Below are 25,450 nucleotides of genomic sequence, written 5' to 3' on the forward strand. Positions count from 1 at the left end.
CCTGTTTGCTGAAGGTGCCTTCCCTTTGGCTTCTTCCATTTGTGGGGCTGCTCCAGACTAGACCCATGTGAACAGGATTCCCCTGCTGTGTTGCTCAAAGGAGAAGGGTGCTCTCCTGGGGCCACTGTGGCAACTGACATAGGAAATTCCAGGCTAGATGTCCTAGATCTCCATGACTACCGAAAAGGAGGTATGTAGGCCTGTTTTACTGATCACATCACTTACCTGTATACTGAGGCTGGACACTGATTTTATGTTTATATTTCTAAGGCATGTAATGCAGACCTAGAAGAAGAGAATTTGCTGGTGTTTGTTACTGTGCATGTATGTGACAGGAGTGAGGTATTGATTATGAAACAGACATAGTGAGCCATCTTGTATTATCTCTCCTAGCTTTTTTATTATTTTTAAAAACAGCTAGAAAAAAAAACGTGGTGAGCCTCTTTCAGAGGGCATGGCCATGGACACTACAGTTATTGAGTGGGGCCTGAGCTGCTGGATGTTCCTGAATGCAGAATACAAAACTTCAGGCCTGTGAAACGAATTAGGAGGAAAGAGTCACATGTGGGTTCTTTTATCCCTCTTCTGTGCTCCAGAACCTGTTACTGCTGTCATTCCTTTGCATTGTAATTATCTGTCTCATGCCAACCTCTCCATGAACACCAGACTATGGACTCCTTAAGGCCTGACAGTATTGTTCTGCTTTCCCAGAGCCTGTCCCTGACCAGGAACCAGAGTAGCTACCCAGTAAATATTTGTTGAGTGAATCAGTGAGTGATGCTTAATCTATGTGGGTCTCTGTACCCAGCTATGCATCAGAGTTACCTATGAAGGTGTTTTTTAAAGATTTTATTTATTTGAGAGAGAGAGAGCACGAGTTGGGGGAGAGGCAGAGGGGAGGGACAAGCAGACTCCCTGCCGAGGAGGGAGCCTGACATGGGGCTCGATCTGAAGTCAGACACTCAACTGACTGAGCCACCCAGGCACCCCTGAAGACTTTTTTAAATGCAGAATTGAATCAGAATCTCAAGGACTACCCTGACCCCGGGAGGCAGCCCCTTACACTGTCTGACTTCCAAAGGCCTTGGCCTCTAATACTCCCTGGGAGAAAGGGATCCACTAGCTACTGGCCCAGGGGCTATAGTCAGTCCTCTGTCCTACTTTGGCCCACAGCCTCAAATCCCCAATGGCCCTGCACCCTAAAATCCCACATCTGTTCTACCTGGGGTTCTCAGGGAGCCCTTCTCCCATGCTCAGGTGTCTCCTGCTGTGATCCATTTTCCTGGGGGTTCAGGTGTCTTGGCTAGGCGGTGGCTGACAAGGCTCTCCAAACCCGCCTCTGAGGAGCCTGGCTGGGGCAGGCAGAGGCTGGCCTTGGGGTCACAGTTCTAGGGCTGGCCCATCTCAGGCAGTTGGCTGTTTAGGTCTCCCTGAAGATATCCTCCCTTTCCAGTCCGGGAGCAATAGACCAGACCCCTGGAAGGCTGGGCTGCAAGGAGTCACAGTAGCTGTGGCCTAGCCTGTCCTGAGGCAAGGCTGCTCCCAGGACTAATACTTCAGCATCTGGGGCCAAATCTGCCTACCCTACCGGAGCCCAGAGAAGAGAGGCTGTAGGCAGACCCTTCCCACTTTCTCTTCTGAGAATTCTCCCAGGACCTGTGGGTAATGCCTCACTAATGAAATGGGGAGCCCCGTCCCCATAAACTTGTGCAGGGTCCTCTTGCAGGGCACACTAGTGACAGGGCCTTTCCGGAGTGAGGGAGCATATCCAGTCCCCCATCCCCATGTGCTGGAGCCAGGCCAGGCCCAGCCTGTTTGGTTTGCGGTCATTGTCGTTGCTATTTTTATTGAAGCGTAGCATAAATACCAAGAAGTGCACAAATTGTAAGTATATAGAAGTGTCACAACTGAACACACCCTTGTAACCAGCACCCAAATCAAGAGGCCAGACATTGCCAGACCAGAGTCCCTCTTTATGACCCCTCCCAATCACTACTCCTTACCAAGGATAACCACTACCCTGACTTCTAATACCACAGTTAAAAAAAAAAAACAAAAAACAGCTTCATTGAGATGTAGTTCACACACCATACAATTCACCCACTTAAAGTATAGAAGTCAGTGCTTTTTAGTATATTCACCATAGATTGGTTCTGTTTACTTTATATAAATGAAATTAAGTGGTTTGTTCCTTTGCATCAGCCTCCTTAGCTCAACATTATTTTTGTGAAATTCGTGTTGTATTTTATTCGCTCTTACTGCTTTGTAGTCTGATGTACCACACAGTACTTATCAATGGGTGTTTGGGTGGTTGCCAGTCATACTGTTGCTATGAATGTTCGTATACTTCTTCCGGCAAATCTATGCACACATTTCTGTGGGGCCCATTCCTGGGCGTGGAATTGCTGGGTCACAGGGTACACATGTGCTCAGCTTTAGGAGATGCCACTGAATTATTTTCCAAACTGGCTATCACAAGGTCTACTCCCAGCAGTAATGGAAGAGAGGCCATAGTATTTACTATCAGCATAACTCCGATTATCCCTCGGGTTCCTGCTGGAGTCTATTCTGTAGTGTGCTCAGGCCTGACACCCCAAATTGCAGCTTTCTGGCTCCTGTCCCCGCCTGGGAGACCTTTAGTCCAAGATCAGATGCCATGCTGTCACCACACTGTCTACCCACCTCTCAGAGGGCAGGCTGGCCTTCTTTGTCTTATTTTTCACATTGTCATCTGCCGGGACCTCATTAGCCAGGAGTGACAGCTTTTCCCCTGAGAGCCTTTAGCTCTTTATAGCCAATGAAAACCTCCGCACGTGCATCTTTGTGCAAGGTGGTGAGTAACTCTTGATCTTTTCCAGGTTTCTCATCCATGGGAGCAGCCACCTCTGGAAAACACATAAAAACCCCTGTGTGATTTAAGGCCCCCCATTCCATCTCAGGCTCTAGTTGTGGAGTGTTTAAAGGCCCATAGATCCTAAGCCACCCCCCTTGGCTACCGATGTCACCCAAACCCACTCTATTCTACCCATCCCCTAAGCCAGACTGGATCTTAATGTCCTTGTGCGCCAGCCCTCAGATTGGACGTGTTTCCTCATGCAGCCCCTGACTCAGTCTCCCCTGGATCCTGTCCATAGACCCTGCCCCAAGTCCTGCCTCAGTCTCCCGGCCTTCCAAGAGCCTTCCAAGAGCTCTTTTCTTGCCCTGATACTCCCACCCCTCCACTCCCGATTTCCCCTTCCCTCTGGTGCTCCTACAGCTGGGCACTTGGGCATCCTCTTTCCTCGGGGCGCTGGCGATCTCCCGGGGAGAGAAAATGCGCTCCTATTGCAGTGCCGCTCCGGGGGATGTGTCCACTAAATTATTCACATGGCCTGTGGTGCTCGTTCAGAGGCTCGTTCAGAGGTCCACCCTGGTGGACCACCGCTGACCTACTTTGTACATTCTAAGGAAGGTAGCTTTAAGCATCTGGGTTTATAACTGAATAATAATCCCAAGGAAAGGCTCACCCGAGTGGTTAGCCTAGAGAGAAAGAGAGATCAAGCTGCACCTTTTTGTTCTGATCCGACAGATCCGTGGGGCCTCAAACTCTGCACCCCCTGAGCTGTTGCGTGCCTGTCAATTTGGCAGCCGCAGTCAGGGCTGGGAAAACAAAACAGTTGAAAGCCTGGCTCTTCCGAGAGCATCTGGGTCTCCATTGTACTGGGTCTAAAGGGATTTCTCTAGCGCTTTAACAAACGCCTTGCCTGCTTTCAGAGGCTGTGGCAGGCTCTGCCTGGCTCCCCAGGCTCTGCGTCCCGTGCTCACAGCTGGGCCCTTGATCCTCCTCCTCGCCTCCTCACACCCTCCCAACCTGCAGGCCCTGCCCTCCCCGGGCCCAGAACCTGGGTTTCCTGGAAGCAAAGCACCAAGACCACCTGCTTGTTAATAACGCAGACCCCATTGAAGAAGGAGGTTATCTCCCGTGGGGAAGCAGGGGGCGGGAGGGAGGAGGGAGACCAAGTAACACCAACTGTGTTTATAAAGGTCCGGGATTTCAGTTGGGTCATGAGGTCTTTTATTATTATTCTGCTTAACGTACTTATGAGTTATATTTATTCTCTTGTGTGGAGCTAATGTTACCTAATAAAGAATGTTAATGCAAGCTCTGGAGCTCCACCCCACCAATGGCTCTCCACTGTGCTCTGGGAAGATCAGAACCAGGCTCTTTAACCTATAGGCACAGCCCCTTCACTAAGATGTTGATAGAGAGGGCAGGCATGGGCAATGGGGAAAAGCTGCCTAGATGCCTTTTCTGCCTCCCGCTCCTCCAAAAATATATTAAGAACCACCGTCTAGGCCAGTGGTTTTCAACCCTTGGAAACAAACTACATTAGAACAACCTGGGGAGAGGCGCCTGGGTGGCTCAGTTGTGTAAGCGTCTGCCTTCTCGGCTCAGATCATGATCCCAGGGTCCTGGGATTGAGCCCCGCATCGGGCTCTCTGCTGAGTGGGGAGTCTGCTTCTCCCTCTCCCTCTGCCCGTCTCCCTACTTGCACTCTCTCTCTCTCTCAAATAAATAAATAAAACCTAAAAAAAAATAAAATAAAATAACGACTTGGGGAATTTTTTTAAGACACCAGTATCCAGGGCCCATGCCAGGTCAGTGAAATCTGTATCTCTAGGTCTGCCTCTTCCCCCATCAGTATTTTTTTAAAGATTTATTTATTTATTTTAGAGAGAGAGGGTGCAAGCAGGGGGAGGGGCTGAGGGAGAGAGAGAATCCCAAGCAGATACCCTGCTGAGCATGGAGCCCAACAGGGGGTCAGTCCCACGACCCTGAGATCATGACCTGAGCTGAAACCAAGAGCCGGCCACCCAACCAACCGAGCCACCCAGGTGCCCCTCCATCAGTATTTTTTTTTAAAGCATCCCTGATGATTCTAACATTGGCAGGTGGATTAATAAGGAACTTGAAAAGTTCCACTCTTGAAAAGCACGCTGTCCTGGCTGTGACTCCTGCGGGAGGTCTGACCCTCACCTTATGTGTCAGGCTGATATCTGAATCCCCTTTGAAAGCTCAGGCCTGCTTTACCTTGCCCTTGCCAGTCTTATTTATTTGCTTCTCTCCTTCTATTCACATGCCTGGGTCCGATCAGTGGGCTCCCAGATCCCAGCCTGGGTCTGAGAGCCCCCGTACTTGCTAGATTTCCCTGGCCCTGTGTTCTCCCCTCCTGTCTGTATCCCACTGACATCATCAGGGAGTGAGAAGTTGGCCATGGTAGAGGTGTCATCAAACGGAAGTCCGGCTGGGTCTGTCCCTCTTCTTTGAGGGCCCAGAGATTCCCTCTCGTTTGTGCCAGGACCATCTGTCAGAGACATGCTCCCATTAACTCAAAATCAGCATCAGCAGGACATCTATTCTTCCCTACGAGGGAAGCCAAATCCAAGAAGAGTGCTTGGCCAGCCTGAGATCAGCCAAGGGGCTGTTCAGTGGCATAGGTTTGGACAGCCTGTCACGTCCCGCCCCCACTGGAGGGTCCTGACCCTCCCTCGCCTTCTCTCACTGCAGAGGCCTGGGCCCTGTCTGGCAGAGTCCTGAGATAGAACAGGCTAAGACATAAATAAATTCCCTTTGGTGTCCGGCCTGCCAACATCCTTACCGAGGAACCCATTTATCTATTGGGCAGACTGTTTTTCTACTTTGCCTTTGAAATTTGCTCTTTTGGAATTAAAACTTTAAATGCTGGTCACTTTTTTTTTTTCTTCCTTTCTTGACTCAGTACTCTGTTTCTGTTCAATTCTGGCCAAAATGTCTTTCCAGTCTTTTAGCTCTGCAATAACACTTCCTGCTTATCAGGACCCAGACTCATATGGTCTTGCTTTTTTTTTTTTTTTTTTTTAAGTAGGCTCCATGCCCAGCGTGTAGATCAGGTCTGAGATCATGACCTGAGCCGAGACCAGCAGTCAGATGCTTAACCGACTGAGCCACCCGGACGCCCCTATGGTCTTGCTTAGTGTTCCCAAGTCAGTGTTCCCAAGTTCACTCGTGTCTTCATTCCTGTAAAAAGCTGGAAGGGACCTTAGAAATCAAGTTCCACCCTCCCACTGTTGGAAAATGAATGAGTTGCCCCAAGTCCCAGCGTTATTTGGACCAGAATGCAGGTTTCTCAGTCTGAGGGTCTTTTCACCATGCCACTTGGGGGCTCTGCTGAAACCCCGGAGCAGGATAGTCAGCCCTTTCAGACAGCCTGCGGCCTCTCGGGGGGTTCCTTGGCACGATGGCTCTACACTTGCCTGGACCAGATGAAGTCATCCCAGAGCTGACATGCACTGGGCAGACGGTGGAGCGAGCTCTTTGCCTCCCTGCAATGGTGGCTTTAGCAGACACCACTTGTCCTTGGAGGAGTAACATCCTTCTTAGTTTTCGCCATTTACAAATGGGTGTTGTAGGGATTAAATGAGGATGCGTGAAAAACACTTCCTACCGTGCCCAGCACAGAGTAGGCCTACGATCAATGTCGGTCCCCAGGCTGTGATGACCCATGTCCACCCTAGGCCCACCCTTGGCTCTGTCTGCAGGCTCTTAGATCCACCCACTTTGGCTTTGCAATGAAATTGTTCTACTGTCCCATCTAGTGCCCAGGCTGCCTCTCTGTCCCTGGCTTTGCCAGCAGGCCACCCTAACAGATTCTCTCAGAATCCACCCTCCTCCCAGCTTGTTTCCGGGGCCAGCTGCTGCCACATCATGCCTGTCCTTCCTGCAGAGCCGCCACCCTTCTGGTGCTGCTGTGCTAGTGGGGATCCGCACAGCTGGGCTCCGCTCCCCTTTCAAAATCACCGCAGCCCCACTGAAGATCTCCCTGAGTGCCTCATGAAGCCACATGGAGGTCGTCCCTTCTCCTGCCTGTCCCAGTGGGACCCAGCACCTGTGCAGGGTTGTATTCGTCTTCTGCTGCTTCAGTACAAATTAAGACAATACCCACCTGCTAGCTCCCAGTTCTGTAGGTCAGAAGTCTTGGCACAGTGTGACGGGGCTCTCTGCTCAGGGTCTCACAAGGATACGGTCAAGGGGTTGGCTGTGCTGCTTTCTCATCCGGAGTTCAGAGTCCTCCGCCAAGCTCACGTGCTTATGGCAGAATTCGGTTGCTTGATGCTCAAGTGCCGAGGTCCCCGATTCCCTGCTGGGTATCAGCTGAGGGCCCATCTCAGGTCCTTGAGGCTGTCACCATTCCTCGCCATGTGCCCCAACCATCGTCAAAGCCACAGAGACTCTTTCACTTTGAATCCCTCTTCTATTTCAAATCCCTCGGACTTAGAATCTCTTTTGCCAGAAAGAACCCTGTCCCTTTAGGAGCTCACCTGATGAGCCTCAGGTCCATTGAGATCATCTCCCTTTCTTCTTTTTTTTTTTTTTATTGTTATGTTAATCACCATATATTACATCATTAGTTTTTGGTGCAGTGTTCCATGATTCATTGTTTGTTCATAACACCCAGTGCTCCATGCAGAACGTGCCCTCCTCAATACCCATCACCAGGCTAACCCATCCCCCTACCACCCTCCCCTCTAGAACCCTCAGTTTGTTTTTCAGAGTCCATCATCTCTCATGGTTCGTCTCCCCCTCTGACATACTCCCCTTTTCTTCCTCTCAATCATCTCCCTTTCTTAAAGTCAGCTGTGCCATATAACAAAACACATGGGTGATGGTGCCCCATCTTATTCCCAGGGCCCCTTCCATACTCATGGGAGGGGACTGTATGGGGCCTGGTTCACTGGGAGTCATCTGCCTGCCATTGGGCTGGGGGGATCCCAAGCAAAACCATGGCCATCCTATAGACATCTTGCCCTGGTCCATCTCCACTCCACCAATTTTGCTTCGACTACTGAAATCTTTTGAAGGCTCCATATTTACATATTTTAAATGAAAAATCACCTTGGCCACCCTTCACTTCACAGCTCTCTGCTCCCTGTGTCATGCTCCTGCTTGAGAACCTGCCGCGACTCCCCATTGTCTAAGATGTCAAGTTGGGATTTCTGGGTCTTCACCCTGGGCAGCTCCCCATCTGACCTTGCCTCTCCCTCCAGTCCTCATTCCCAGCACATGCACATGTATCAGCAAAGGGGTTTTCTCTCCCGGTGAATGTCCCACGCTCCCCGCTGCTATCCCTTCCCACCATCCAAGGAAGCCTTCAAGGCCTACCAAGCCCACATCATGTTCTCCCTCCAGCTAATTCAGATCCAGGATCCCGCTTTCTCCTCCCCAGCTGAAATAATTTGTCTTCTTGGGGCTTTCAGATTGTTTCCTGCATAGTTTGTCTTTCAGCTAAATTGAAGAGTATTTGTGGGGCAGAGACCACAATTTATATTTAACTCATGACCCACCACAGACCCACATAGCTTGAAACATAGTGTAGATGTTTGAGAAACAGATGAATGTCAGCACAGTGTGGTGGTGATGAGCACAGACTGGAGTGTACCATTAGAATCTGAATTTTAGCTCCATATTGACTGTGTGATTTGAACAAATTAATCTCTCTCTGTCTCTCAATCTCTTCCCTGGGAAATGGAGATTATAATGGTATTTTATGTGTGTTAATCAAGTTACTATCTGTAAAGAACTTAAAATAATACTTGGTGCTTACCAAGCACTATATGAGGGTCCATTAAATCAACCAATCACTTGATCATGCTACCAACCCCTGGAAAATACATTTGTACAGTTTCCTCATGAGCCTACATATTAAACTGTTAGGCATCAAATAGGAACTAAAAAGGTTGATTCTGTTCCTACTGTTGGGTCAACTACGTGTGCTTTAGATTTCAAATGGAGTCTAATAGTAATGGTGACGAATTCTAGATAATTTTCTCTCTTCTCTCTTTCTTTTAAAAGCAGAAATAGCCAGTCATAGTCCATGCCTATCTTCAGGCATCAGGAGCTATTTAAAGATGTCCTGCTTCAAATCAGTTACCTTGCTTAACAATACCTTGCTGGCAACTTTCGTTCTACACCTACATTAATTGGTCAGGCAAAATGTAGGCCAGGTTGACCCTTCTTAAATAAATGTAAGAGGAGATCTATTGTTTCTTATAAATTTTACATCTAGTATTGGAAAAAATCTCCTATGGTGACCAAGCAGCTCCTCAATTTCTAGAATAGTGTTTGCAAAGAATTTATCTATACAGAGATTATCGCATCTTAAAACCTTTGGTTCGAGAATAGAAGTAAACCACCCCCCGTGATCCCAAACATACTGGAAACCTTTCATATCTCGTACAAGAAGTTCTGCTTTTATATTCTCATCCTTTGGAGTTTAAAAAAAGAAAATAAAGAAAAAAATACATGTATTGCATGTATATTTCAATGATACATATAATACATGAATGATACATTTTTCTTTCTTTTCTTTCTCCTTTTTCTTTTCTTAAAGCCTGCATATTTTTTAATAGTTCAAGAAATATTTGAACATAGCCTTATGGAAAGCCCCAAAAATCTTAATTGTAAATATCTCTTTTCCCAGACCTTGCTGTAGTTGCCTCTGATGTGAGGTTGTTATAGTCTTATGTTGAGTGTAAGGTGCACGATTTAGAATGATGCCCTGACTGACAGGTAAGAATGTGTGTGGATGCCGAATCTTTTCCCTTGGTGGTTTTAGCCTCGTGATTCCTTCAAGTGATCAGTGCAGCCAAGCACATTTTTTCTCCTTCTGATCCTTTTTTATTTCTTATTAATTAAAAATTAGGAGCTATAATGATCCTTAGTGACTATACGAAGACAAAACTATGGGCCAACTATAATAAGAACTTTCTCACTGATCAGTTTTTCTCTGTCATACTCACACATGTTCATACACTTACACATTCTCGCACATGCTCAATCACAGACACAATTTTAGAGCTGGAAGTACCACTAAAGATTAATGAATCCAACCCCGATCCATAAATAACTTTCGTGTTTAGATTTGAACTCGCCACAGTATTCTCAATTAATATTTAGAAATAAAATTAGGGACGCCTGGGTGGCTCAATCAGTTAAGCGTCTGCCTTTGGTTCAGGTCGTGATCCTGGGGTCCTGGGATCGAGCCCCACATCCGGCTCCTGCTCAATGGGGAGTCTGCTTCTCCCTCTCCCACTCCCCCTGCTCCTTCTCTCTCTGACTCTCTCTCAAGTAAATAAAATCTTTTTAAAAAATTAAACAATATATGTTGGTGAACTTTATTTTGGGGAGGAGTATGAATAGAATGAAGAAGGTCATGATTAGGCAACCTAGGAAACCACCTTTTTTTGTTTTAATCCGTGTATTTTTTTTTCTCAACAGATTGATTAAGGTATAATTGACATACAATAAGTCACGCATTTTTAAAGCATATATTTTGAGGGGCACCTGGCTGGCTCAGTTGGTGGAGCATGCGACTCTTGATCTCAAGGTTGTGAGTTCGAGGCTCACGTTGGGTGTAGAGATTACTTAAAAAGATAAAATCTTAAAGTGTACAGTTTGATCCATTTTGAAATATGTATACACTGTGAAGCCATCACCATTAATATAATAAACATATTCATCACCCCCAAAAGTTTTTTTGTGTCCCTTGTCATCCTTCTCTGCCCCTGATAACCACTGATCTGTTTTCTGGTACAGTAGATTAGTTTGCATTTTCCAACATTTTTATATAAATGGAATAATCCAGTATGTATTTCTTTTTTGGCCCGGTTTCTTCCACTCAGCATTATTAAGTTTTTGGTTATTGTAGATAAAGCTACTAGGAACATTTAGGTACAAGTGTTTGTGCAGATGTATGCTTATTCCCCTTACGTAATTACCTAAGAGTGGAATGTCTAGGTCATATGGTAGGTGTATACCTTTACAATAAGACTTGAAAGCAGGTAGTGTAAGTCCTCCAGCTTCGTTAATCTTTTTTTTAAAAGATTTTATTTATTTACTTGGCCGGGGCCGGGGGGGGGGGCAAGCGGTGGGGAGGGGCAAAGGGAGAAGAGAGAGAACATCTCAAGGCGACTCCGTGCCAAGGACGGAGCCTGACGCAGGGCTCCATCTCACAACCCTGAGATCAGGACCTGAGCCAAAATCAAGAGTTGAACGTTCAACCAAAGGAGCCACCCAGGTCCCCCTGTTCTTTTTCAAAGTTGTTTTGTCTTTGGGAGCAAACTTTTTTTAATACAGGCTATAAGCTGCAAACTTAAGAGAACTGTAAACTGAGTGCATTAACCAAACACTTGATAAACATTCTCTGCCCTTAGCATGGTCCCTTTCTGCTAGCTAAAAGTTAAGACTTTTCTTTAAAATTTTCTCAAGTTATTTGGAGGGGGGGGGAAGCTATAAGTGTGTGTGTTTGTGTGTGTGTGTGTGTGTGTGTGTGTGTGTGTGTGTTAAAAGAAACTTTGTGGGGTGTTGGGGGTCCAGGGGAGGGCCTCGAGGATGTTGTCTTCCATGAAACTGGGCTGCACACTGATGTAGACGTACTATCTTCACGTGATGTGTATCTTACTGAACAGTGAACTGTGAGGACGTCATGGGGGAGAGTCCAACCTGCCCCCTCTCTGCCTTACGACTAGTCAGTGGCGAATAGGGGTAGGCTGGGGCGTGTTGAGGGACCTAGAGGAGGATAAAGGTTTTGTGGACTGGAATTCTAACCACTGAGCCATTGCCACCCTCTCCTGGTTCCTCTGTCAGGTTTCCATTCTCTTTGGTATCCCTTGTTATCACCAGGCTTGGGCTGTGGCTGGGTCAGTGCCCTGCGTCACTTGCCAGGCTTAAGATACTCTAGAACTCTAGAACTCATGTTTGGGAGAGCACACTAGCTCTGAATCTCTATGCCCTAGGCATAGTAGCCCATCAAAGAGTATATTTTTCCTGCTGTGTGGCAAATACAGGGTTCAGAATGGAGCATATTGAGCCTCTGATGGGCTCTGGGATCCCAGGCCCCCAGGTGGCTCCTGGTGGCACAGTGGCTCTGCACAGGACCCGCAGATGAGCTTCTGTCCCCTGCCTCCTACAAGAGCGGTGTGTGGAGCTGTCCAGGCCCATTTGTCAGAGCACCTATATATCCATTATTCACTAATTTTGATCTTTAAAGCCCCCCCTCGGACAGGTCTTATTATTATCTTATTATCTTTTCTTTTTCCAGGTGGGGAAACAGTCTCAGAAAGTGAAATATTTGCCATGCTAATAAGTGCAGGGACAGGTCTGCTTGCCTCCCAGCCTTGCCTCCAGCCCCATTCCTGGGCGCCTTGTATCCAGGAAGGCCCCCAGGGCCACCTCCCTCAGCAGTTTGATGATATTGTTGTCACTTAGCTTTGGGACAAACACGCGGACTCGCCGACATCAGGGTAGACTGGGGCAGGAGAGCAAGTTGGGTTATATGTGGTTTATTTCTGGATGGTTGATAAATCCCTCTTCTCTGGCATCCGTGGGCAACCTGGGCTTTTAATAAAGATGGTCGTGGCCTGCTTGCCTGTTAACTTTCCCGCTTTGGGATTAGAAGGGGCTTTGCTAAGGAGAAGGATGACAAAGGGCCCCTCTGTCCGGCTCTATTTTAGAATGGTTTCCCCAGGCCCCTTGGCTTCTTAGAAGCTGGCAGCCACTTTCTCTCCGCCACATAACTCCCTTTGAGGATCATCTCCAGTCTCCATGGCAACTGCATGTCAGGAGACAGCCTGCTCTGTACTGTGGCTTTGTATTAAACACAATGAATTTAAATTGGATGCTCGGCAGTGAAGATAATCATCCTGGGTTAGAGAGAAGCCTGGAGCTCCTCATTTCATAATTTTGGATGTTGGCACAATTCTCATATTTAGCCCTGTAATTCAAGCTCTAGCCACACCTACCCCTCTGTTTCTAAACTGCAGTTAGGTCCAATTTCACTTGGGCTTTTCTCCGTCGTGTCACGGAGGAATCTTGGAAACAGGGAGCCCTTCAGTCAGGCCAGGACTATCCTGAGCTCTAGAAGGGGCAGCATGTACTATAAAGGAAACGTGGGGGCTCTAGAAGCAGATGGACCCTCATTCAGTCTGGCTGTGCGATTTCCTCTGAGTCCATTTTCTTATCTATCAAAGGAGAAGAGTAACCTCTACCCTATAGAATCATATTTTAAAAAAAATTTAATGTGCTAAAATAGAACATAACATTTACCATTTTAGCCATTTTTAAGTGTACAGGTCAGTAACATTAAGTACATACACAATGTTGTCGCTGCAGTAATCCATCTCCAGGGGCGGGCGCCGGGGTGACTCAGTCGGTTAAGCATCTGCCTTCAGCTCAGGTCATGATCCCGGGGTCCTAGGATTGAGTCCCGCATCCTAGGATGATTGAGTCCTGCGTCAGGCTCTATACTCAGCCAGAAGTCTGCTTCTCCCTCTCCCTATGCCCCTCCGCCTGCCCATTCTCTGCTCTCTCTCAAATAAAATCTTTAAAAAAAATCCATCTCCAGAATTTTTTCATTTAACTAGCTGAAACTCAGTACCCATTAAATATGACTTCCACATTCCTGCCCCCAGCCCCAGGCAACCACCATTCCACTTTTTGTCACTGTGAACTTGACTACCCTAGGTACCTCATCTATGTGGATTCTTACAGTATTTGTGCATTTGTGACTGCCTTATTTCATTGAGCATAATGTTCTCAAGTTTCAACTACATTGTAACATGGGTCAGAATTTCCTTCATTTTTAAGGCTGGATAACATTCATATATACCACAATGTGTTTATCTATCCGTGCGACACCGGACCCTTGGGTTGCTTCCACCTTTTTGCTGTTAGGAATAATGCTGCTATGGACACATATATCTGTTTGAATCCTTGCTCTCAATCACAGACAGACTCATTTTGAGGATCAAACAGGATAAGAAATGTTAAGAACACTGCACGCAGGGATGCCAGGGTGGCTCAGTCGTTAAGCGTCTGCCTTCGGCTCAGGTCATGATCCCAGGGTCCTGGGATCAAGCCCCGCATCGGGCTCCCTGCTCGGCGGGAAGCCTGCTTCTCCCTCTCCTGCTCCCCCTGCTTGTGTTCCCTCTCTCGTTGTGTCTCTCTCTGTCAAATAAAAATAAATAAAATCTTAAAAAAAAAAAGAAAGAAAACTGCATGTAGTAGGCCATCCGTCAGTGTAAACCCCTCTCCTGAAAGTGCGTGCAGCCCCGGGGGTTAACTGCCACAGCGACCTGCTGTCTTCAGTGTCAGTAATGTCACTTTCTCCGGAGCAAGCTGCTTCTCTATCCCTGCAACACGCCCATCTGCCATGCCTGGAAATTAACACAATTCATTCCAGGGTTTAGAGGAAATGTCTTAACCGTGAAAATGTGCATCATCTCATGCATGCTTTAACATTCCCCCTCCAGTTGGTATTCATATATTCCTCTTTCCAGAAGCGAGAGAATGTTAGGGCTGATGTATATACTTCCTTATCAGTTGTCTATTTTAAGTATTCCCTCTAGGAGCTCTGAAGCAGGGTGAGATCACCCCAGGCTCTGAGGTTCTGGGCTTAGTTACAATTTCATAGGTATCAGATGTGTTCTGAGCTTACAAAAGAGAATGGGATTTGGAGTAAAAATATCTAGCCCCCAGTCTTGGCCCAGCTCTAAGACACCGAGGTAGGCAAATGGCTGTCCCACGTGGTGGTCGTGGTTGATGAGGGGAGGACTCTGCTGTGCGGCTGACCCACTCCTGGAGCACTCCGTGCATCGAGGGAGAGAGGGACCGGGTCCTTGGGCTGGGGCACAGCCCTCCAGGAGATTCTCTCTGGGTCTAGTTTCATCCAAAACCCCTGGAGTAGGGGTGACTCTCTGCAGCCTTGGGCGCCTCCAGGGATGAGAATCCTAGAGCTCAGGAACCATCATCCTTCCATGCGGGGTCCTCTGAAATCAGCGGTTCTGCCGCCAGCACTGCCGAGTGAGCAGCCCCCCAAGAGAATCGGCTAGCACCCCTTTGTACTTAGGAATTTGAGACAGAAGGGAAGGAGGAGGAGAGCTCTTGCCAGCCTCCCGACCTGGGCGTGACCCGGCTGCTCCGAGCAGCAGGGCCCAGGGCCGGCGGGCTGATGGGAGGAGGGGAGATGAGGATTTGGCACGGAGTCTCAGACCTTTCTCTGCCTTCTCTGCGGTGCTGCTGCTGGGGGCGGTGTGTGCGCCCGGAGTGTACCTGTTGAGCAGGCACCAGACAGGCTGACGTCAGGGCTTCCGGAGCAGATGCGTTTGTTCACTGTCCCTGAGACCCCAAAACTGCCCTGGTTTGTTCACTCCTGGGGAGCGGGTGCTTAGGCCTCCCGGGGCGGGGCGGGGGGGGGCAACTTAACCTCTAGGGCAGATCCCCTCTTCTTGAAGCTGTTGAGCCAGGGAGTTTCGTGCCTTGGTAGGAGGGTTTGCTCGGCTTCCATAACCCCATGCCAGCCTGGTCTAACTCCTGCCTCTTGGCTCTTCTTCCCAGTGTTCCTCCTGCTCTTACCTCCATCTTAATCCTCTCCCATGTGCTGCCTCTCAGAGCCCTATCCCACATCACCTCCTCTGACTCACCTTGTCCCCCTGGGTGACCTGTTAGTGATGACTAACTGTTACATCTACAGCCTGGACACCCCTGTGTGCCTCCCCAAACGCAGCACGTCCACCACAACCCTGCTCCCCTCCCAGGGATCCCACCTTCCAGGAATGGCACCCCCATCCTCTCAAGCTGGAGCTCGCTTGCCGAAGACCACAGGACTCAGCGATACTGCCAGAAGTCGGATCCAGGTCTGCCAAGGCTCCAGAGTTTGGGCTTCTCTCACCAGAGAGCCCGCCTCCAGACACTGCTAACAAGCATAAAAATGCAAATGTCACCCTAAGCCCCAACCAAACTCTGGGCCAGCCCTGAGATGCCTCCCCCTTTATTGCTGTGCTGGATCTCTGCCCAGACCCTTTTGTGGGCCAGCCCTGCCCCACCCCCACCCCCGGGCTCCCCACTCCTTCAGCTCTCCCGGGCTGCTTCCTCTGCCCCTGCTGCTGGCTTCCCTGGCCCCTCACGATGGCATGTTGATTCCAGCCCTCTCTAGTTGATTCTGCATGCAAGTCCTGTAGGAGTGTTGGCTCAGCGCCACACTCCTCTAGTTTTTCCAAACCTTGCCCCTGGGAATTTGACGCCATTTCCTGTTTTGCTAAGAGGTCTGGGACCAAGGGTCCGGACACCCTCTGATCATCTCCTCCTTTCTCGATTTCCTACCACTCTTGAGTGGATAGGAAGAGGGGTCCCTCCCAGCCTAATAGATATGAGGATCAACCCTCATTTTCCTCATCAGAGCAATGGGGACAGTACATTACTGTCTTTCACAGGGTCATTGTGAGAGTTAAAGGGACACATAACATGTGCTCAGGGGGTGTTGGTTATCATTAGGGATGTTCATCTCCACTTGGATGTCCCTCAGTGGGCTCTATCTTAAGACGAACAAAAACTCCGTTCCCTCTCCTCATACTGTTTTTTCAGCCACACAAGCACGAAACCTCCCTCATCATTTACATCACCTCCCCTTCTAGCATCAAACCTGGCTGTTACCGCTTCTTCCGAGAAACAGCTTTCACATTTGTCCCTTCCATCCCCGGCCCCAGATTCAGGGCCACGACACTGCAGTGGGCACTCCAGGGCCAGAGTATCAGCAGTCAGACTTCATCTTCTTCCCCTGCCCCGCAGCCTGCGGTGACTACAGACTTGTCCGGGGCGGGGGGTGTGGCAGCGTCCTCCTATAAACCCCACACTCCCTCACCGCCCTCAGGACCACCACCTCCTCAGCACACAAGTTGCTAAACTTTGCTGACCCGATGGAATCCAGGTTCAGCAGGGTCCTCACAGTCTGGTCCTAACTAGACCTGCCTCGGCCCAAACCAAACGGGTCTACTGTCTGTCCTCTGGCTGCGCCCCTGACTTTGCCCACACTATCATGCCCACCTTCCAGCTCTTAGCCTGCCTGTCCAGTATATTCTTGCCTTCCTTTGGCCTTTTGCACTTGATGCTGCCACCAAAAAAAATATTACTTTTTTTTTTTTTAAGATTTTATTTATTTATTTGAGAGAAAGCATGAGCAGCGGGAGGGGCGGAAGGAGGGAGAGGGAAAAGCAGACTCTCCGCTGAGCAGGAAGCTCGCCCAGGACCCCAGGATCATGACCTGAGCTGAAAACAGACTGACTGAGCCACCCAGGCGCCCCAAGAGGAATGTTACTTTTGAGGCCTTGTAACTCTCACAGTACTTCGAAATCATCTCTACTACAAATGAACCTTTTTCTTGTCCTGTTTGCCAACCACATTTCTTGCTTACATTTCTTGCTTCTTCTGGAGCATCTGATACGTGTCCTAGAGGGCACGTAGTGTATGTACTAATGCTACCTACAAATTATATACTTATTGGCCATAAACACTACTATTTATTGGTCTCCTACTATGTGTAGGCACTGTGCGAAGTGTTTTACATGCATTTTCTCATCTAATAAGAGTAACCCCATGGGTATATATTATCTTCATTTCACAAATGAGGATATGGAGCTCAGAGATTAAACAACTTGCCCAAGTTCTTACAAGTAAGTGGTGGAGCTAGGATTTAAACCTGGATCTGCCTGCCTTAAAGTCTGATTCTTGTCACTATACTGTTTTGCCTCTTAATATGCCTGTACATGGCAACCAGGGTAAGTGTGGGGAAAATGTCCTTTTCCCAAAATATACTGTGGATCGAAGGTTGCCTGTTTCCTCTGCAGAAAATTCAAAGAATGAAATGTGAGTTTTAGATAGGGTAATGCTTAAAGTAAGAGCATTGCAAGGTCAGACATGGGACCAGGCTTCCCCGGATGGTGTGGTAGAGGCTGTGGACACAGAAGGCAGGAGTGGAAAGTGAAAGGATGTTTGGGAGTGCAATTAATTGTAAATGTACAATTTAGAGAAAACCAGTCAGCTGCAGGATGAGCTCCACAGGCTGTAAATTACGGGTCAAGAGAAGGCTTGAGAGCTGTCTGCAGCCACAGGGACAGAAAGGGGAGCCCCAGGGAACTGATCACACATCAATCGGATGCCCTGCAGAAGAGCTAGGGGGTTTTTTGGTTTTGGTTTTGTTTTTTCAGAGAAAAGAGGCGTTTGATAGAAAGGGGTGGGGCAACTGCAAAAGAGACTAGAGCAGTGGTCAGTACTCTGGAGGCCTGGAAGGGAATTGTCAGAGAAAGAGTCGATGTCCCGAGCCCCCCAGTGTGAGCTGGCTGAGTTGGTGAAGCTCAGTGTAAACCTGTAAGAGCCGGATCACCCTCGATCAGGCAAGTGTAGCTAATAAAAATGTGGTACTCCTTGTTCAAAAATTATGAAGAATTTTAAGATGATGACAGCAAAACATAAAACACCAAGCAGACAGCCCCTCTACATGCAAGGCACGGTGGGACCCCTCAGGCCACGAAAGATACGGACCGAGTGCCAGGCATGGTTCTAAGCACCATGCATCTGTCATCTCACTTGATGAAATGCTCAGGTCCTTCTTTTGGAGAGCTTCTCAAGTCCGAAGACATGGTGGTGCTTAAGTGCTGGCTTTCCAGAGGGCCCATAAGCAGCTGACAGATCCCTGATGGTGAAGGAAGTTACTCAAAGCAAGAGAGAAACCACCAAGCTAGTGATTTTTTTTCTCTTGCACTTTGGGAGATTGTGAATAAAAGATAGAAGATCATTTTAATGTGCAAAGGAAAAGAACTGGTTCAGCACTTCCAAGAGAGACAGATCTAGCTGAACCAATGCTGCCTTTTTCAGTTGCTTCAGTAGATGTAGAAATGTTTGCAACACGTTCACTAGTCAATAAAATATATCCAAATACTTACTTGACTCTCCATGCTGGAGCAGTCCCTCTTTAAAGACTGAGTTGCCCTTGGGGCGCCTGGGTGGCTCAGTTGGTTGGGCAACTGCCTTCGGCTCAGGTCATGATCCTAGAGTCCCGGGATCGAGTCCCGCATCGGGCTCCCTGCTCAGCGGGGAGTCTGCTTCTCCCTCTGCCCCTCCCCCCTCTCATGTGCTCTCTCTCTCTCATTCTCTCTCTCAGATAAATAAAATCTGTATCCCTTAAAAAAAAGAAAAAAGACGGAGTTGCCCTTGATCTATAGGTCTAGGCAAAAGCAGATCCTGCTTTTCTGATTCCAGTCACCTCCCCGAAAACAAACCCCCTTTTCTTTTTTTTTTAAGATTTTATTTATTTATTTGAGAGAGAGAGAATGAGAGATAGAGAGCACAAGAGGGAAGGAAGAGGGTCAGAGGGAGAAGCGGACTCCCCACTGAGCAGGGAGCCCGATGCGGGACTCGATCCCGGGACTCCAGGATCATGACCTGAGCCGAAGGCAGTCGCCCAACCAACTGAGCCACCCAGGCGCCCAAACCCCCTTTTCTATAAGATGTATAGAGCATTCTATACACTCCAGGAAGCCCCTCCCCCTTCCGCAGTGAAAAACCCCACGGATTAGCTCTGGCCCAACTGCCTTCTCAACAGCAGAGCACAGTTTGTGCCTTGACCTATAGGTTCAGCCTTGGAACAAGCTTCTTTGGGAGAAGGGTTGCAGGGCAGGAAGTGGTGTGGAATTGGAAGATAAAAATCTGATGAACTTCTGAAGCATATAGGCGAGCTTTCTATCAGGTTTAAGTTGAGTTTCAGTACAAGTTCTGGCCAAGGGTGCGCCTGGAAAGTGGGTCATAAAATGGATTACCATTAAGTATATTGGGTTTTATTGGGAAACAAATGGAGGGGATCATTACTGAACATCAAGTAATTCCAGATTTACCCAGCAGAATATCACAAATGTCAAAAACAAATAACAGTAACCGTTTGAAATACTCGTTATGTTTCATCTCCTGCCAAATGTGTATCATGATGCTGTGCCTGTTGGTTAAACAAATGGTCCCAATATCCATATTAACTTAATAGTGAGAGATGTGAAGTCCCACATTCACAATAAAAACAAATGCCACATACTCAGTGGGGGTGCTTGGCTGGACAGCAGTTTACGTAAAAACTTAAGGACCTGTGTTGGTAAATGGGCAGTTGTGGTAAACCACGAGGCTCCGGGAGACCCCGGTAAGTTGGCTGTTCCCTGGGCCAGGACGGTATAATTGGAAGTGCGCGTGCGCCGCGAAGCTACACATCCGCTTCCTGGTATCGTATACCCTCAACGTGGGGACTGTTCATGTGTGAGCGGGAATACTCCCGCACCGTGTGTGGTGGTAAACATCCATGACCTCGGAATTGAATATCTACGTGGAGAAGTATTCATACAATTAATTAAAGTGAATGAAATAGATCTTAAAGATGTTGAGTTTTGGGGCGCCTGCGTGGCTCAGTCGTTAGGCGTCTGCCTTCGGCTCAGGTCATGGTCCCAGGCTCCTGGGATTGAGCCCCGCATCCGACTCTCTGCTCAGTGGGAAGCCTGCTTCTCCCTCTCCCACTCCCCTTGCTTGTGTTCCCTCTCTCGCTCTCTTTCTATCAGATAAATAAAATCTTAAAAAAAAAAGATGTTGAGTTTTTTTAAAAAGCAAGCTGCAAAAAAGTATGGACAATCCAATACCATTTGTGTAAATTTTTTAAATTCGCAAAACAAACATAGTCAAAGCATAAAAACAGATGGGAGCAATTCATATCAACCTCAGGGGAGAGGGAGGGAGAACAAGATGGAGGGCTTTGGTTGGATTGCTTGTATTCCATTTTTTTTAATGTTTTTTAAAAAACAGCAGAAAGTGTTAAATCTGTTATGTTTGACTAGTGGGCTCATGCCTATGTGTTGTATTATTTTCTATACTTTTACTGTATGTTTGAATTGTTTCATAACTTTAAAAGAAAGTATTTTGAACACATAAGCATGGTTAACTAAATTTTTTTAAGGATTTATTTATTTATTTGAGAGAGAGAGAGTACAAGCACGTGGGGTGGAGGGAGCAGGGAGGGGCAGCGGGAGAAAAGAGAGAATCTCAAGCAGACTCCCTGCTAAGCAGGAAGCCCGATGGGGCTTGATCCCAGGACCCTGAGATCATGACCTGAGCTGAAACCAAGAGTCAGACGCCTAACCGACTGAGCCACCCAGGCGCCTCACATGGTTAACTAAATGTTAAATATTTAGCTTCCTCTAAATTTATGTTTAAAAAGGATATTATAAATAAAGTCATATAGTCTATTAAATAGATTTCAGAAAACTAGAAAAAAATAAATAACTCAGACTCTCATCACTCAAAACAGCCCTTGTTAATGTTTTGGTCTATTTCCTCCCATGTTTTCCCTTGTGTGGGTGCTTATGTGTTTAAACATACTTCTCAGCATCTTGGGTACACATATTGAATTCTGCCTTTTTTGCTCATTATAGTATCACCCTTTTTCCATGTTATGACTTAGACTCCATGAACATCATTTCTGTTGACTTCCATTAAACATCGTCCACAGCTTGCTCAACCAACACCATTTTTGCATAAAACCAGGAACGTTCAGCAGTCACACAGCCCCGTGTTTGTAAACATAATCCCTTTGAAAGCCTCAGGAACAGGATTGGGTCATGCTCTCTGTTGATTTCTACAAGGCTGTTTTGTGTGGGATGACAGTAAAAAGGTCTGTCACATCTGTGATATCACACTCCCAGGAAGACAGAGCTTGTCGGCATTCATCCCGTGGGTTGGAACTGTACATATTTTCAAAGCCAGCTCTGTATATCTTGCCTGACAGGAAACAAGTGCTCGTACATCCTTGTACATCCAGCATCTGGTCTGGATTCCTGAGCCTGCAGCTGGGGGAGTATTTGCTGATCCTGTTAAACTCTTGTTTTGAGGCCAGAGGTTATAGCAGAAATAATTATTCCAGATATTTATGTGCCCCTTCCTGGCTTGCAGATGCTCTCACATCCATTGCCACTGGATCATCTCTGGGCCCCCAGGAGGTGAGGTGCAGAGTGGGCACCCAGCTGGCCCTGGATTCCAGCCAGTAAGTGGGAAAGTCAGCACCACCGTCCTGGGACACCTACCAGAACTCTTCAGTTACTGTCCTTAGACTCAGGCAAGAGGGGCCATGTCTGCCCAGAGCCCATTGTCCTCTTCTAGACTCAGGATCCCTGGAATTCCGTAACGAGTGGTCCTGGGCACTTCCAGGACCTATGAAAGCTTGAATCCGTCCTCTTGGGGGCCAGACTACCAGTGTGTGCACGCCTGGGTCCAAGGGCAGCATTTTGCAGGTAGTGAGCAGATCTTAGACCCGCAGGCTGCAGGATGAACCCCAGGGTCAGGGGTGTGAGCTGGAGGCAGGTGCAAAGGCTGAAGGCCAACATCCCCTGCAATGTAGCTCAGAGCTACAAGGACTCCCAAGAGCTCTAAATTCAGGCCTGGCCTTCTCAGCCATACATTTGTCAGAGTAGTAGGAGGATAGAATGTATTCTGTGTAACAGCTTGATCTGTAACTTTTAACTATTTAGAGATTCACCACATGGACTCCTTTTCTACTCTTGCTCTGGGACCCACAGATCTTAAGAAAAGTCTTGGCTCTCTTATCATACTGTGCTGTTTCCAGGTCCCCCTTTTTCTATCCAAGGCCACACACATACTGAGGGGAGCGCAAAGGAAAGCCATCTAGAACCAATAAAACAAGTGTATAAAATAAATAAAACAATTTAGTGTATAATTCCCAATATCCGACACACCCCATGTCCACGTGTAAAGGCAAGAAATGCATTTCAAGGCAGAAGAGAGTACAACCACCTGCTGCAAGGATGAATCAGCCTGGCAGATCCAGCCAGATCACAAATAGAAGCCAACTAGTAAAGCTAAATCTGCTGCTCCTCCCTTACCTCATTTCCCTGCCACCTCACCCCCATCCCGGTTCCCCCTTTGTGTACCGCAGAACTACCGCCCTCTGTTGGTTGTTTTAAGCCATCCAAGAAGTGGGATCCCTGACATCTTTTTTTTTTTTTAAAGATTTTATTTATTTATTCATGAGAGACAGAGAGAGAGAGAGGCAGAGGGAGAAGCAGGCTCCCAAGGAAAAGGGAGCCCGATGCGGGACTCGATCCCAGGACCCCGGGACCACGACCTGAGCCGAAGGCAGACGCTCAACCATCTGAGCCACCCAGGCGCCCGGGATCCCTGACATCTTGACAACATGGAGAGTTTTCTCCCTGGCCAAGTCAGGGTCAGCGTGGAAAATCTGTGTTGCAAGAGTTTTCATTTTAATTGTTGTTTGGCCACTGAACTGAATTTTTTTTCAGCTCCCCATTCCCCAGCAATATTTCCGATTTGTGATCAAGGATTTGACTAGAGAAGCATGAAATCATTAAGACAATTTCATTGTCCTGTTTTTCTCCCCTACAGAAATGGAGATAAACAGCCAAAGTGTGGATAATTAAACACACATTAGGACAGACTTCACTCCATCCATTTTATTCGAGATGTTTCACTTGACTTCCCCAACTATCCAGCAAGGAAGCTAATTTAGGTAAAGCTTAGAGAGGTTAAGTAACTATTATAGTAGCTATTATAGGTAAAGCATCTCAGACAGGTTAAGTAATGTGGCTGAGGTTATCCAGCTGGGAGGTGGTGAGTGGGACTCAAATTTTGGCCCAAGTTGAAGGACAGGTTTTGTCCAAACTTTTACTCATTGGAAAAAGAGAGTCAGCTTCTTTCAGAGCACTCACAGAGTAGTGGAGACCTCTCTTAATTATTCTATTTTGATGAAGTTTTGTTTGGGAACAACACATTAGCCTGGAACAGCCTTTGGTCAATGCTAGTTCTGGAAGCTTGTGCAGGTCACCCAAACAAACTGGTTTTAAAAAAAGTATGTGTGGGGGAGGTGGATCTTTAATACAGATTTGGTAATTATTCCTGGAGGTATGCTGCTTTTTTTTTTAATTACAAGTGAGGCTTTTTAAAGATTTCTCTTCAAGTTGGTATCTTGTCTAGATTGTGAATAGGATAATTTTTCATTGATAAATCATACAGGGACCTAAAAAGTGCTCTATCTCAAACAAGATAAATGGAAATGAACTAAATGTGCTTGGAAAAACTGACAAAAACCCCCATGTGGAAGGTGCATGTGAAAACTTTGAATAAAATTGTTTCATGAAGGGGCGCCTGGGTGGCTCAGTCAGTTAAGCGTCTTCTGCCTTCAGCTCAGGTCATGATCCCAGAGTCCTGGGAGTCCTGGAATCGAGCACCGCATCGGGCTCCCTGCTCAGTGGGGAGCCTGCTTCTCCCTCTGCCCCTCCCCGAAGCTTGTGCTCTCTATCAAATAAATAAAAAATATTTTAAATAAATAATAAAATTGTTTCATGAAATAGGAGAGAATAAAACAAAATGATATATCCAAATTAACATTTGCTTCGTTAGGATTTAAATACGTCCGGGTGACTAAATAAATATTATAAATAGACACATTACATTAAGCATTGGTTGTGTCATCTATATAGTCCAGTTGGCCAGAATCGTTGGGGGTGGGGGCAGTCTGCTCTTTGGGAAGGAGAGGCTGGCCTCAGGCTCTGGTAACACACAAAGTGGTTTTTCCAAAGCACCGAGCCACACCCCGAGACGAGGAAGAAGCAGGTTTGTGTGCTGGATCCACAGTGGGGGTGAAGGTTACACACTGGGTCCTGCATGTCCAGCTCCTTACAGTTTCCCAAGCGTTGCTGCACTGGGGACTCTTGCTTGATAGGGTCTGTAGTTGGACCCCGTGTCTCCCTGCATCGGTGACTCCCGTGTGGGAAGGGATGTGACAAGACTGCTCTTCCTGTCCCCTGCAGGCGGCGCTAGTTGGAGGAACCACCATGGTCATCGGCCACGTCCTGCCCGATAAGGAGACCTCCCTGGTGGACGCCTACGAGAAGTGCCGGGGTCTGGCCGACCCCAAGGTCTGCTGTGACTACGCCCTGCACGTGGGGATCACCTGGTGGGCACCCAAGGTAACAGTGCTGGCTGGAATCCCAAAAGAAGAATGAATGCTCTCTGAGGCAGAAGGGCAGTCTGGTCGGAGTCGGCTAGGGTGGGGTGCTCTCCCATAGGTGTGGGGACCCCCCACTATCCTAGCCCCCCCAAAATGCCAAAAGAAAAAAAAACACAGATTCCACAAGGGGGTGAGAAGACTTGTTCTTAATTTAAAGGGCCAGTTTTCCATCAGACACAGAAGGCCTAAGAGAGAGGTGTAGGGAGCTCTGAATCCTTGCTCAGCCCACAGCAGCATCTCTCGATGGCAGCGACACCTAAGGGAGCTGCTGCTGAGTAGTGGGCAAGAGTCAGGCTCCAAGGGTCGTGTCGTTTTCGTGCTGGAAGGGACAGCATGGCCCTGAGGGCTCAGAACAGAACAGAGGGTGCTATCCTGGCTCAGTGCTGCCTGAAACAAATGGACAGGGCCCCTTCTTCCCTCTGGGGGCCCAGCCCCCACTCTGAGAGCCCGGAGGCTGCTCCTGGCACATGGCTGAGGCTGCCTCCCACGGAGCCATTTCTCACTTCAACCTCTGTGGCCTTCACGGCTGGCTTTCC

General features: G+C 47.8%; 1 protein-coding gene across 3 annotated transcripts in view; it reads left to right on the forward strand.

Moving 5' to 3' along the window:
* DPYSL5 (dihydropyrimidinase like 5) overlaps nucleotides 1–25,450 on the forward strand; it is a 94,705-nt gene that overhangs the window by 42,453 nt on the left and 26,802 nt on the right. For all 3 annotated transcript variants that reach the window (XM_027624316.2, XM_027624315.2, XM_027624314.2), the window contains one exon: nucleotides 24,715–24,873. In XM_027624316.2, the coding sequence (XP_027480117.1) occupies nucleotides 24,715–24,873 (159 nt within the window). The remainder of the gene's footprint in view (nucleotides 1–24,714; nucleotides 24,874–25,450) is intronic.

The sequence above is a fragment of the Zalophus californianus genome, chromosome 8, assembly GCF_009762305.2.
Source record: "Zalophus californianus isolate mZalCal1 chromosome 8, mZalCal1.pri.v2, whole genome shotgun sequence".
NCBI lineage: Eukaryota > Metazoa > Chordata > Mammalia > Carnivora > Otariidae > Zalophus > Zalophus californianus.